General features: G+C 40.8%; 1 protein-coding gene across 1 annotated transcript in view; it reads right to left on the minus strand.

Annotated features, from left to right (window-relative positions):
* CNTNAP5 (contactin associated protein family member 5) overlaps window positions 1-13,509 on the minus strand; it is a 211,046-nt gene that overhangs the window by 19,509 nt on the left and 178,028 nt on the right. Inside the window, exon 17 of the mRNA XM_067298578.1 lies at window positions 11,649-11,873. Coding sequence (XP_067154679.1) covers window positions 11,649-11,873 — 225 coding nt within the window. The remainder of the gene's footprint in view (window positions 1-11,648; window positions 11,874-13,509) is intronic.

Consider the following 13,509-nt stretch of genomic DNA (forward strand, 5'->3'; position numbering starts at 1 on the left):
CGTGCATAAACCAGTTCTACTCTAATTTTTGCATCATTTCTGCCTCACAGTAGGGATTCACACTAATCATAAGCAGCGTAATTGCTGGCAGTCTTGTTGCAGTCATGCCTGTCATCCTCTTTTCAGCTCCCCATGTCTGAGCACACACACCTGGAGTGCCATAATGCTCAAGCAATGCACTGCCTGTTGTGGTTTCTTCCTTCTCTAATATACATGCAATGGCTAGAGGCAATTTCTATTAAGTCTATGAGAGAGGGAAGCAAGTAGAGAAGGAGGTATCATGCTCCTAGCCTTGGGCTGAGAAATTTTTCTGGGGATATTACCCAAGCAGTGCTAGGTAAGAGTAGATTCACGCTTAATATTGTAGTTATCCCTCAGATTCTATAGGTGTACACCCGGCAGACTGTGCCACTGCACAGAGACACACTGTGCTAGCTCTAAAAACAGCCTGAGCTGGGTAGGAGGCACAGTTTTGCTGCAGTGTGACAGCATGCAGTGCAACCTCTTCCCTCCACTTCTGGAGGAGATGAGCCCTCATGGAGTTCAACGCTGCCCCAACGAGACTTCCACCACCATCAAAGCAGGCTTGCAACAAGCACTGTAGTCTTTAATCTGTAACCTGAAGTAATACAACCCATGACTGTAGGGCTGAATAGCATCTCTCTGCTGATATAAAACAGCTATAGAGCCATTTTAACAGAATTCCCGGGGTTTTCCCTTGTGCTGAGGGAAGTTCTGGGAAATGGAGACAGAAGGGCTGTATTTATGACATCCCATGTTGATGCTTAGGTAAAGGATGATGTTTCTGAAACAAAACACTCCCAGGATATACTTTTACCAGCAATGGAGGCCAGGGTTAGTACATCCTAGCAGTACACTAATGATCAGTGTGAGCATAACCAACCTCCAAGCAGCTACAGGAACAGCCTGGTGCTTTCAAACTGCTTCCACTTTTTTTACTGAGGACAAGAAAGATGTAGTAGCAGCTCTTGAATCTAGTGATAATAGGGACATTATGCTGTTTAGAGATTTCAAGGCGCTTGCTCTGAAGAAAAAAATATTCCCAAACTGCAGTGTGAAGAAATATGCTGGCCACGATATCACACATTACATGTCCAGATCCTTTTCTGATTGAACGTATTCACAGGAGAGTCATTTTTCTCTTGCCTGCATCAAGGGGAATGTCAGAAACACCTTGTGGCTTTGTGGCCTATGCCCATTGACTTTACATTAGACTTGGACCGCAAAAGCTTGTTTTGAAAATCAAACAGTAATTTCTAAATCATCGGCTGAAAAAGAGAACACAGGAAAACATTACAGCGAGTTTTCTGGCTCAGGAAAAGACTTCCCTGCTTGAAAGATCTCACCCAGTGCTGGGTATTTGACAGAAAGGCTAAAGCAGCTCTGCAGGAAGCAAAAAATGGATCCCAGGAATTTGGTCTATTAATCAGTCAATCATAAGCAAGGTTCTTGTCACATGTGTCACCAGGACTATAGGTCCTACATTATTTTGTCTTGAAGAATCAAACAGCAAGGAAGGGAATGACATGCCCTTGGAGTCTGAGGCTTCTCTGCAGGACCTTTACTTATAGAAACTTGTTTTAAATGAGCCCAAATTGAACCCAACATCTATAACAACTTCAGTAACACTTTTTAATGACTTAAACTAGCTGGAACAGCTGGCAAGACATCTTGCACCCCTCAGAGAAGCTGAGGCAGTTCAGGGAGCACGTGTGGGTGGCACATGTAAAAAGTACAACTTTTACCACAGTTGCATAACATCAGGAAAAATCATTCAGATCAGGGCAGCTGACAACTCTGATCTGGGAGAAATGAGTGAGCGTATGTGTGAAACAACCAAACATTTCTTTAGGCTAAGGACCTCAGACTACCCCTGCACATCCCATTGCCCCAGAAGCTCCCAGAAACACCGGAGTTGAGGACTGACTGATCCTCTAACGCAGCTGTCTCAAACGGGCAGGTGCCCTTGGCAGATTATAAGATGTGAACCACAGCACTCACCTGAGCTATTGCTAAAAGAGAAAATAATTAAGGAAGGCACCAATTAAGCAAGTGGGGAATATCAGTGAAACTACTGATATTGCTATTATGAAAAAAATCTGAAATATCTTGCTCAGAAAGCCATTTGCAACTTGTAAGGTGGAAATGTTGTTTGCTCATTCCCGATCGTGGGGCAGTGGATGGCAGTTTTCAGTCATCTCTACCACAAATTACCTCTCTGGCACCTTGCACAGCTTCAGTGCAACAGTACTCCCTCTTTACAGCCTAGATATTTAAAAATGAACTACCTCTTTCTTGGTTTGGAACAGCTGGCTAAGAAACCTGCTCCTTAATTAGCAGTTTTTCCTCAGGGACATTTACTCAGTAAGTTTACTGTTCAGTGGAAGTGCAGCTGGTGATTCAAAATAACAGGCCCTCTCTCTTAAGCGTCCAGTGGCTTTTAACTAAGAAAGTACTTGCACATTTTTAGGAGGTGACTCTTGCTATTTGTTTTGCTCAGAGAAAATGAAGAGGAAAAACTGCTGAGTATGTTTGCCGATATGATTGCTCAGCTATTGGGTTTGTTCAGATGACATTGTTTTATGCGGTAAAAAAGAAAAAAACAGCAAACTCCCAACTTTTTGTAATCTCTTATGGCAATAAAGAAAAAAGTGCTTATTTGAATGCCTTCTACTCAAAGCTTGAAGCAATCGGGACTTAGGGATCATATTCAGGCCTGCCTATATAATAACACATTTTCACAGTGCATTTCTTCAACTTAAAACAAAACAAAACACTATCAAAAGGAGCCTATCTGGAGGCCCACGACCTCAATTTTCTTTGTAATGCCACTAGGCACCTGGAGCCAGATTGAGAATGTCACTTAAACAACAGCAACAGTAGTTAGTTCCCTTACGTGACTGACAGATGTGTTTAACCTTGGTAGATGTCTCACATCCACCAGCAGCCAGTTGGCTTAACACTGGCTGACTAGCAATTAAAAAGGAAGTGGCAGATGCTTCTTGCTCCAAAGCTAGAAAACATTAAAAATCTAAAAGATGACTCAGAAGACCATATTCATAGAGCTCACAATGCAAACAGTGAGTGGCAAATAGTGAGTAACACAGAGGTTATGCTAGTGATTTTGAAGGGTGCATTCCTCTAAATGAAACAAGTCATATCCATACTAGTGTGGCTGAGCCTAAAATGGGAACGGGGCTATCCCACGCATGTGAGACAATAATATATTATTAGTCAGTACTATCATTATCACTCTATTCCTAGATACTTCTTTGTGGTGGGGGAACTGGCTGCTGTTTTCTTCACATGCTGATGCTGTATTAATTACTTTTTTTCCCCAGAGGTAACTCAGTGTAAAGATGAAGAGAAGAGTTGAGGGCAACAGATTCAGTTAAAACTTCCTGAAATTATCTGCTTTCCAGTAGTGAGACTGATTCTGGTAATTTTTAACCTGTACCATTTCTACACATTCTTTGGTATTTTTAAAAATTACTTTAAGGCCTTTCATTAACACAAACTATCTATATGATACTATTGGATCTGATGTTCAGATCTCTGCTCCTGTCTTTAAACACACACTGGATGCCATTAGTCTTCTCGTGAACAGACATTCAGTAGGCCCTATGGTTTACTTCTCTTTGTACGTAGAAAAAACTCCTTGCCAGGCTTTGATCTTACACTGGAGTTTTCATTTAAGGCTAGTGTAGCAGTCAAGCTGTCAGGAAGAGCCTTTATTCTTCGCCCAGTGAATGAAAGATAACGTATCATCCTATGAATTATATTCCACAAGTTCACCCTGGCTTTGCAAATTATGCATTATCACTAACTCTGTGCAAATAGCTCACAGGGAGAAAAGACTGAGATCCTCTGCTGAAATATGCCAAGGAACTCCTGCCAACCTGCCCTCACTGAGATCCCAGCCTGCAGTTTCCATGTGGCTCTTAATATTTTTCAACCATTCTTGTTTCAGTTTTGGCAGTACAGATACCTGTTCAAGCAAGGACTTGTCTCATGCTGGCCTAGCAAATAACCATAATGTCTGAACAACGAGAACATGCAAGATGATGATCTGAGCAGACTAGAAAAAAATGAAACAATCAATTTGTGCACTATATGATGTCTCTAGACCAGGACAGTGAGAAAGAAGCTTTTAAATAAAACTAGAAAAAAATAATCATATACCTCTTTTCTCAAACCTCCATTTTATTCTTAGCTCATAATAAAGAGAGTGCAGAACTTTGTGCGTGGATTCATGACTTTCTGAGGTTAATGGTCCTTTTTTGCGTTAAGTTCTACAGATAGTGCCCTGCTGGTCATGAATAACTGGGAAATACTCTGTTCCTCTGGATCAATAGGTTCATCTAAACATTGCCTAATATTTCATAGGTTTTGCCATCCTCTGTGACTGAAGAAGTTGGACTCTCTCACCTGCATCATTCTCCTGATTATTGCAAACTCTCAAGGGAAATATTTGAGTTTCATAACAAGCCACAAGCCATTGTCATACAAAGAACTGATTCCTGTGTTTTTAAGCCTTACAATGAAAAAAAAAAAAAGAGGAAGAATGAAACATTTATTTAACAATAATCCTAGTACAGGAGCCATACAATGGTATCATTGCGATGACTTTTCTGGAGCAAAATACATGCTTATACATATTTCCTTGCAGTACTTTACCTTCAAATGCATACTTCTGCAATTCTTAATTTATCCATAAACATCCTGAAAATCTTTCCATCTTGATCAGGAAAGAAGGGCAAAGTCACCTTTTAATTATCCAGTGGAACAGCCAGCATAATGGATTTGTTAGGGGGAAAATTAGCATGCTAGTAGGGATACAACAAACAAGACACAGAAGCAGGTTTGCTTGGACCCAGGTTGGTTCTCATCAGGCTTGTTAACTTGGGCTCCGTGTTGTGTGAAAAGCACTACACTGCTACTGAGGGGCACCTGAGCTAACAGTTCTGCCTGTTCACAACACTCTACATCCACAGCACAGCTAATTCACAACTTACGAATAACTGAGAATCAGCTATAAGCAATCCCCATGGCCAAAGCTTTGGGAAAAAATGGGTTCTGAAAAGACCCTCATTTCAAAATTGCTAAAGAGCATATATGCATCTGCAGTTTCCATTTAAAAATAAAAGCTTGTGATTAGTCTCCTCCAGCTTTCTCCCTGACTCCTTTGAGGACAGCTTTTTGAAACCCAACAGAAAAAATGACTTTTCACTTGTCAGATGCGAGCTAGGTGCTTAGGTCTTCCAGGAGATAAACACCTCCTCCAAGCAAAAGGGAATGTATGCTTTCTTCCTAGCTGTTTATTTGCAGACATTGGTCTGGGGGTTTCTGCCAGATACTAGTAAGTTCAAAGTCAGCCTGCATGTACGCAGAACACAGATCATTATGAACTGCATGCTCAGCCTTTCCTGCTCCACATAATCCAATTACAGTTCCCTTGTTTTTCCCTTGTGGGTCTCCCAAGCATCTTTTGGCCCTTAAGTAATCCAAAATAATCTTGGTGAGTATAAATATTTCCAGGAATTGAGCTAATGAAACAGATCTCTCAGTTCTCTCTTCTTGGAGAGCAGATAAAGAAATCTGCCAGAGTCCTTGGCTGAATGTTGTGGCTGCTTCTCCTTTCAGATAAGTCTTGCACAGTTAGAGATTTAGAGCGCCATACGCTAAAGCAAAAAAAAAAAAAAGGATGCCAAGTCTACCTATTGCCTCAAAGACTTATTAGTGCTGGATTTAAGCAGAAAACTCATCTGCATTTCCATTTTCTGTGAAGCATGCTTTCAGCAGAGAAACATCCAAGGGATCAGAAGTGTTTCTAAACACAGAGTTTCTTCTATTTACATAGAAAAATTGGCTGGGAGATCTCCTGCCATCCTGACACCTCCTACTCATGATACCATAGACAGGCTCCCATTTAGTGACATTCAGGTCTGGGGACACTTTCTTTTACATTCACCATTCCTCACCAAACCCTCACTGCCCCCTACCCCAGCAAGTAAGATTTCAGGGCCAACTACAGCTATTGCTTGAAATGATACTTAGAAGATATGGCACATGTACATGGCATTTGAAGGCATCTAATGAATGTGAAGCAGAGCTAGACCAGGAACAATTCTCAGTCACTCGTGGACTGTTGCTTGAGAACTGGTCTCCTCAACAAAACTATCTTCCACACTTACCAACAAGACTCGCTTTCCTGCTCCTGATCTGCTAAAATTGACTGTACCTGAACCTCGGCACCATTTTCCACTTCACAGTCACATGAACTGTGAGGGCTGTTCAGTGGGCATTGAAACCCTCTAAACCAGAAGGTGTTGTCAGAAGACAAGACATTGCTCTAGCAGTATTATATACTAGGGACTCTTTCTGCTGAAGTTAGTTATGTCCTGTGGTACCCACTTCGTGTGAGAGATATTTCACATCCCATATCTAAAGCCCACAAGGCCATAAAGCCCTGAGAACCAGTGAAAATTTAAAAATCACCACCAAAGCCCCACAATGTTTCAGTGAATGACACTTTCCCTAACAATTTTAGCTTTGCCCCATCAAACCCCAGAGTGTACAGCATGAACAGAACCAAAAGATTCATTTCCCTGAAGGGTTTATTAGTTTTTGCCTTTCTTTACATCTGAACACTAAAAGTTTTGTTTTTGCTGAGAAAAGTTGTTGGAGATGCAACCGCAAGGTAAGAACAACAAGAACTTACATGCTTTCAACAGAAAGGCTGCTTCTGACTTAGAGACAGGAGGAGATTACAGTAGATTACTCATTTATAAATAAGGAAAAAATCAGCAGCTTCTCATTGCTGTTTTCATCTCTCTTTTTTTTTTTTTTTTTTTCTCCAGAGCGTTAATTTACCCCACATCTATTACAGCTTTTGGCTTCTTTACCCACTTATTTCAAACACCAGCTGATTTCAAGACTTTACAGGACAGGGCAGTGGGACAGATCTAGTTCTGGTTACTATATTCTGAATATCAAACACCTGGCAGAAGAATCACTCAAGCTGTTTTCATTTGTACTTTTGTTTTTGACTGTGCTTTTTTTCCCCATCTTTAATCTTTCCTACGCAATTTCAGAGTCTTGCTCTCCCAAAGAAATTGAGAACAGAGCTCACTGATGGCAATAAGTACTGGACAAAGAAAAAAAGGCTCAAATTGTTTAGTTCCTCATGAGATCAGATAATAAATTCAGATAAATTTTCAATCACTCTAGGATAGCTCAAGATTCTATCTCTTCTTTGATGCTGGCTATCTGTTGTTTTTCTAGATTAGGAATCACACGGTGTCCACAGAGAAAGCCAGCGACACTGAGAATCAAAGGCTTGTGGAAATATTTTCTAGACAATATACTTCTTTGTATTCATATCACATTTGATTATTGTAGGGGGGAAGGAAGAACAAGAAAGGAGAGGCACTAACAGTTTCTGTCTCATAAAGTTTGTTCCCCCCCATCAATTACTCTCTTTAGAGATCAAGGCAAGTGGATTATAATACTGAGTTACTGGTTATTTTGTGAAATCATGTAAACTACCAAAAATGCACAGCAAAAAAGCTAGCCTGGGAAAGAAAAAAAATATTTCTGTTTTCTTGGCAGTAGCTTCCCATGGTGTGAATGACTTATCATGTGGACTGACACACAAAAATAGGCTAGAGCTGTTTACCCATTTTCTGTAGCTTAGTAATGGGCAATATAATTTGAAACCTCTACCGCACTAATACTAAAAATGTACTGCCAATGACTACAGTACTGTTATTCTTTCAGATGTGGGATCAGTGGGGCCGTGAGCTGGGAAGCAGGCTCTTCTCCCCTAAACAAGTCCCAGTTCCCCAGCAGAGCTGATCTCCAGGCAGCACAGAGACCAGTCCCTTGGGAGTTCACCACTGATGGCAATACTAGCACATCACTGGTACCGCTTCATGCAGACTTATCAGATAACCAGCCTTTCACTGACCACTGCAGCAACAAGCTTAGGTGTACATCCATAGTGACTGTCTGCTGCACTGCAGCTCTGTCCGTAGGTACAATATAATCTAATGACCTGATCATCCCTCAAGGGGAAAAGATCACGAAGCAAGTGACCTGATACTCATAAGAAGGAACAATTCTGTGATGTGTGAATGCCTTTCTTCATACTAATTAATGGCATCAAACTAGATTTTTCACCATTTGATTAATGTATCAGTGTTACAAGATGCAGATGCTTGAGGGCATGTATTCCCTGAAAACATGTTAGAAAAAGTGATCTTTTAAATTACTCTAGCTAACACTAAGCTGATAAGGCCAAGGACATGAAGAAAAGCAATGTATTTAAAAATTACATGGATACAATATATAAGATGGGGGAAGAGAGGACAATGCTAAGTTATTGCATACAATTTTGAAATGCACTGGTGTGACTTAGAAACTTAATTAGTAACTAATGGCACAAAGAATCCCTAACTCATCTTTAAAACCAGGAACTTTTGAAAACTTATCCATAAGCTGCCAGTACAAGAGCTAATTGACCAAAATTAAGAACAACCTTGTGATACAGCTTAGTTTTTTGGGTGGGAGCTGTTTCTAGGAACATCAGCTGCTAGGCACTACAGAACATGCAGTATGAGAGAAGGAGGCCACTTGTACAGATGCAGAATGGTAGCTTCTACACTGACACATGGCGGTACCCAACATCTGTTACATCTCCCCTTCTTCATGAGGCATGTGGTCTCCAAGTGCCCCAGCACTAGGAGGGCACTCTGTGTGGGCAGCAACATGATGAATGGATAAAGCTGTGAGTGGGTATGAAGACATTTTAATTCTGTTCCCAGATCTGACATGGACCTGTTGGGTAACTCTAAATGAGTCATTTTACCATAATTCTAGTGTCTCAGACAATACGTCCTGTATCTTTTAATGACATGACCTCCTTTACAGACTGACTGCATGAAAGTGCCTTAGGGTTAAGCATGGTTATTTATTAATTTTACTGAAACCAATCAATTTTGCAGGGAATATTTCATGCTTGTCTGGATTAGACCATAGCTGCCTAATCATGTTCATCTCCGTATAAGCCCCTTTCAATATAGTCTAAATACGAACAAGCCTTTCAAACACTTTCACTTCTTTCATATTAAACATTTAATATGGAAAGTCTGAATTACCAAGAGCATTCTTTTCATTGTCACTTTTATTAAATAAGAATTTGCCTAGTTATTTTCTGCATAATAGAAAAGGGAAATAACAATGTCAGTGAGTAGTTCCTTGAAAATACTTACAAAAGTTGGGCTGAGTTGTGAAGTATTAAAGTATGCATAGATTGTTCCAATATTATTTCTTAACAAGTGTAAAGGGTCTTGGGATTACGGTGAAGAATATCATTGCTCAACTCTCAAGTGAGAATGCCCATTCCCATTTTACCAGGACCCTAACCTTTATTTAACGAATCAGTTATCCAGCAGGGACCTGTCTAGGTTCTACCATACGCTGCCAGCCTCAGCAAATATCCTTGAAAAAGAGCCAGTAATGGAAAAGGAATCCTGCTCACTTTTAATACTACAAAGAACATTATTTTCATAGTCCAGTAACTTTATGGCAAGCATAAACCTCTTGGAGGAAGAAAGAGTAACATGTCTAAACATTATTTTCATTGGAATAACTTCAATTCCAACAAGACTAAAAAATAAGAGGATATGAGATTTAAAAATGATTAAATGAGGGACAAAAGGCAGAGGATATACATGACTAAAAAGACTCTTCAAAGAATGACACAAAAGCATTCACAGAGCAACTCTGGAAGGGACATCCAGGAGTTAACCAAGGTCAGTTAGTTACCTTAACAATTATTTTCACACAGCGCTACATTCTATAGTCCAGGGTTTTGGAGCCTGATATCTCAGCAACCCTTTAAATTAATGTCATCTACATTTTACAAATGGATAAACAGAGGTACAGGGATGAGAAAAGCACCGCAGCACCATTGCAATTTGCCTCCTGATTCTGAGCGTGCTGAGAGCTGCTCCACCTAATTTTCCGAAGGTCTCTAATTCCAACTGAGCCAAAGAGGAGTTCTGCAGATGGTGCAGCTGCCAAAATGTTTGGCTAATCTTAAAAACCGCGTTTCAGCTGAGGTGCTATGAGAGCTCCCCGGCATCCTGATCCTGACCCCTTCCCCAACCACTGTTAAAGATCCCCCTTCCAGAACTGAGACCTTCCAATTATAGCTTGTTGATGGTTGTATTTCATCAATAAAAGGCAATTGACTCATGTTTCTAAGGTCATTTTACACTACTCTGGCAGCAGTAAAGGTGATTTAAATGGATATTACATTTTCATTCACTTTAAGGCTATTTTTCTATTGCCTGAGTGACATAAAGAGACCTCAGTCTGACTGAGAAGCAGACTCTAAGGTTTCACCTCAGGAGTGACTAACTGTTCTGACCCGGTGAGCTCCATACTGGAATATTCATATGTCTCATATGTCAAAATCATAAACACGTGTCACCTGCCTCAGAGAGCAAAGTGGATACGGAGCTCTGGAACTAGCCTGCAGGAGAAGAGAGGAGAGGGGTCCCTCAGGAACCACACTGCTCCCCTGACAAAGGGACTTTGCATAGGGGCAGTAGGCCCAGACCGGCCTCAGCTGCCCCTCCTGCAGCCAGGGGCACAGATGCTAGTTCCATGCCAACCCAAAAGCCAACCATATGCCATAACCAGGAGATAAGCTGCTGGAGAGCCCATACAAAGAATAAAAGCTTTCTTCTTTAGTTTTGTTTGCTGGTACTTGAGACCTGAGCTATTTTGGAATTTGCAATACTTCAGAGTGGTCTGGGTCACTCAGTCAAATGCACGTATTTAACCACATAGCATTAACTTCCTATTGTTCTGCCACACGGGCTAGTGACTCACCCACATGCTTACTCATCACTTCCAGGGCTCCAGTGCCTGACAGCTCTTGAATAATTCAAACATCATCATTTGTCTACAATTATGTTTATCTAGAGTGAGATTTCTAAAAGCACTGCAAGACTCAGGAGCTGAAGTCTTATTGACAATACATAGGATCCGTGCCCCTAAGATCTCAGCATAGCTTCAGAAAGCACCCACCCCATTTACCTTTAAATAGCAAATGGATTTACACCTTATGTTTCGGTCAGTGAAGCTAGAACACTTGATATTTTCTGGCTCTAATATTCAGTAGTACTGGCCATATACGTGTGAAAGAACACACCGAAGATCAACACACATGCAAAAGATAAATTGATAATATATTCCTGCACCAAATGCTCTTGTACATTCACGGAATTTCTCATTTCCTTATCCTGGAGGTCTAATGGATTTCAGAATGGAATAAATAGCAAGGAATTGCTATTGTACAGTCTTGCCAAATGAAAGTCAAGGACCATTTTAAGCCCCAACAACATGATTATTCAAAGACTGAATAGGCAAGCGTAGCACTGAATGCCAAATAAAGGGATATAAACAAGAGTGATGGCCATTTGCATGAACTGAATACCATGAAGCTAATAAAGTTGCAGACACAGAACCAAACTTGAATTAGTGCTGAATTCTATCACAAAAAACTTAACATAGTCACACTTGTCTCCCTTTGGTAGCAAATCAAGAGCACTTACCGTTCTTGGAGAGAATCACAGCCAAATATTCATGAAAGTAGGTGTTGACGTACAGCAGAAGACTTGGAGTATGTGCTGTGAGGAAGCTAAATGCAATGTTTTCCTTGGACATGACAGCATCCGCATAAATGGCAGAGCTTGAAGTACTTGCATTTTTTGTGACAGGATAAGGTTCTTGGAAAAGATAGGTAATGGAAGTGCCAGCTTCAAATAATGCAGAAACCTCTGAAAGCATATATAAACCAAGGGAAAAAAATCAAATACTGCATTTTCAGATCTTTCAGGCAGGCATGGACATGAACTCATTGCCTCAGAAGAGCACATCTCAGACAGCAGCACACTGCAAAACGTTCCCAACCCACTTGGCATCACTGTCTCTTAGTTTGGACAAGCAGAGCAGCCTTCCTTACAGTCAATATGTCTGACACAGAGAAGCATGGCGTATGGAGATAGGCCCCTAACTTAAACTCTTTCAGTGCTAGCATCAGAGCTCCACAAGCCTGCTTAGGAATACGCAGGCTTTCCATGAACACGATGGGACAGGCCAAAATGTTCATCAGCCAAATAAATGTCCTGCCTACCATCTACCGATAGTCAATATGTATGGGTATATTCTCCATCTTACCCACCACACTAAAGACAACAATAAATTTGTTCTTTCCCATCTTCTCTTTAAAGAAAGCTGTTATTAAAGCAATGCAGTTACCAAAAGACAGCTACTGAGGGAGAAAGGTAACTCCAAAGGAAGAGAAACTTCTATCTGTGCATGCTTGGATCCCAACAGCTCAGACTTGCATTTTCAATACACGCACAATACAGTCTGGCCAGAAAATACATGCAAGTGACAACAGCAGTTTTTACTCATATGAGGCACAGTAAATTCATCATGGTGATGTCTTCTGCTGTAAGTTGATTGCAAGTATTGTCTCCAATAAAGCAGCTCCATCTATATAGCAGCAGGGTCATCTCCTAACAGGATACTATGCAGTGATTCAACATGCTTCTCGTGACATAGGTGCCAAATCTTCAGCTCATGTAAGTGGGCATAGTTCCATGGACTGCAGTACAACTAGGCCGATTTACACCAGCAGATGATGCAGCCCACTTAAACCTGGAGCATGTGCAAGGTGAGGGGCAGCCATGGAAATTAAAATGCTCACGTTGCACCTAGCTATTATTCAGCAGAGCTTCTGTAGTTTCTTCCTCTCTCAAAGAGCATGTTACCTAAACTGGATGCTCTCTATTTGTCCTGCTCCTTACTCCGGTCAAATGCATATATCTCCTTAGAGTCAGCAAATAGGTTCAGTGAGAACACACTCATCATAGTCCAAACTGTTCAAATCAATTTTCTCCTGAATGATGCATGCTTACTTTTAACATCTCTTAGGGTGGCCAAGTTCAGCGTTGTCACAGGGATGGCAACAAGCATAAAAAGACTATGCCTCTTTGTCAACCATTGTTCCAAAACTCTGCAAAGAGAAGTTCTCAAGATTTTGTTTAGGTGGAGCAAGCTGGATGAGATTTAAAAGCAAGCACACCAAACATTCAGACATGAGCAGACAACCTCAATGGGAAATTTCAGCCCCAGTGGATAATGTTTGGGCCAAGTTATATGTAACTGAAAATAGAAATCACACTGGGATATAGTTGGTAACTTTAATAACAGGTAGTACAACCAGTCCTGTTTATAATTTCTGAAGCTATCACTGAAGTCAACAAGATGAGAGATTATAGCCCACTTAAGGTAAACCCTTAGTGGTGTTCAAGGGAAAGCTGATATTAGAACATATTCTTCTAATATGTAGTACACCAAGCTGACGTGGGTGAAATCACTAAGGGCTTAGGATCAAAGCATGCTGCC

Source organism: Apteryx mantelli, chromosome 6, assembly GCF_036417845.1.
Source record: "Apteryx mantelli isolate bAptMan1 chromosome 6, bAptMan1.hap1, whole genome shotgun sequence".
Taxonomy (NCBI): domain Eukaryota; kingdom Metazoa; phylum Chordata; class Aves; order Apterygiformes; family Apterygidae; genus Apteryx; species Apteryx mantelli.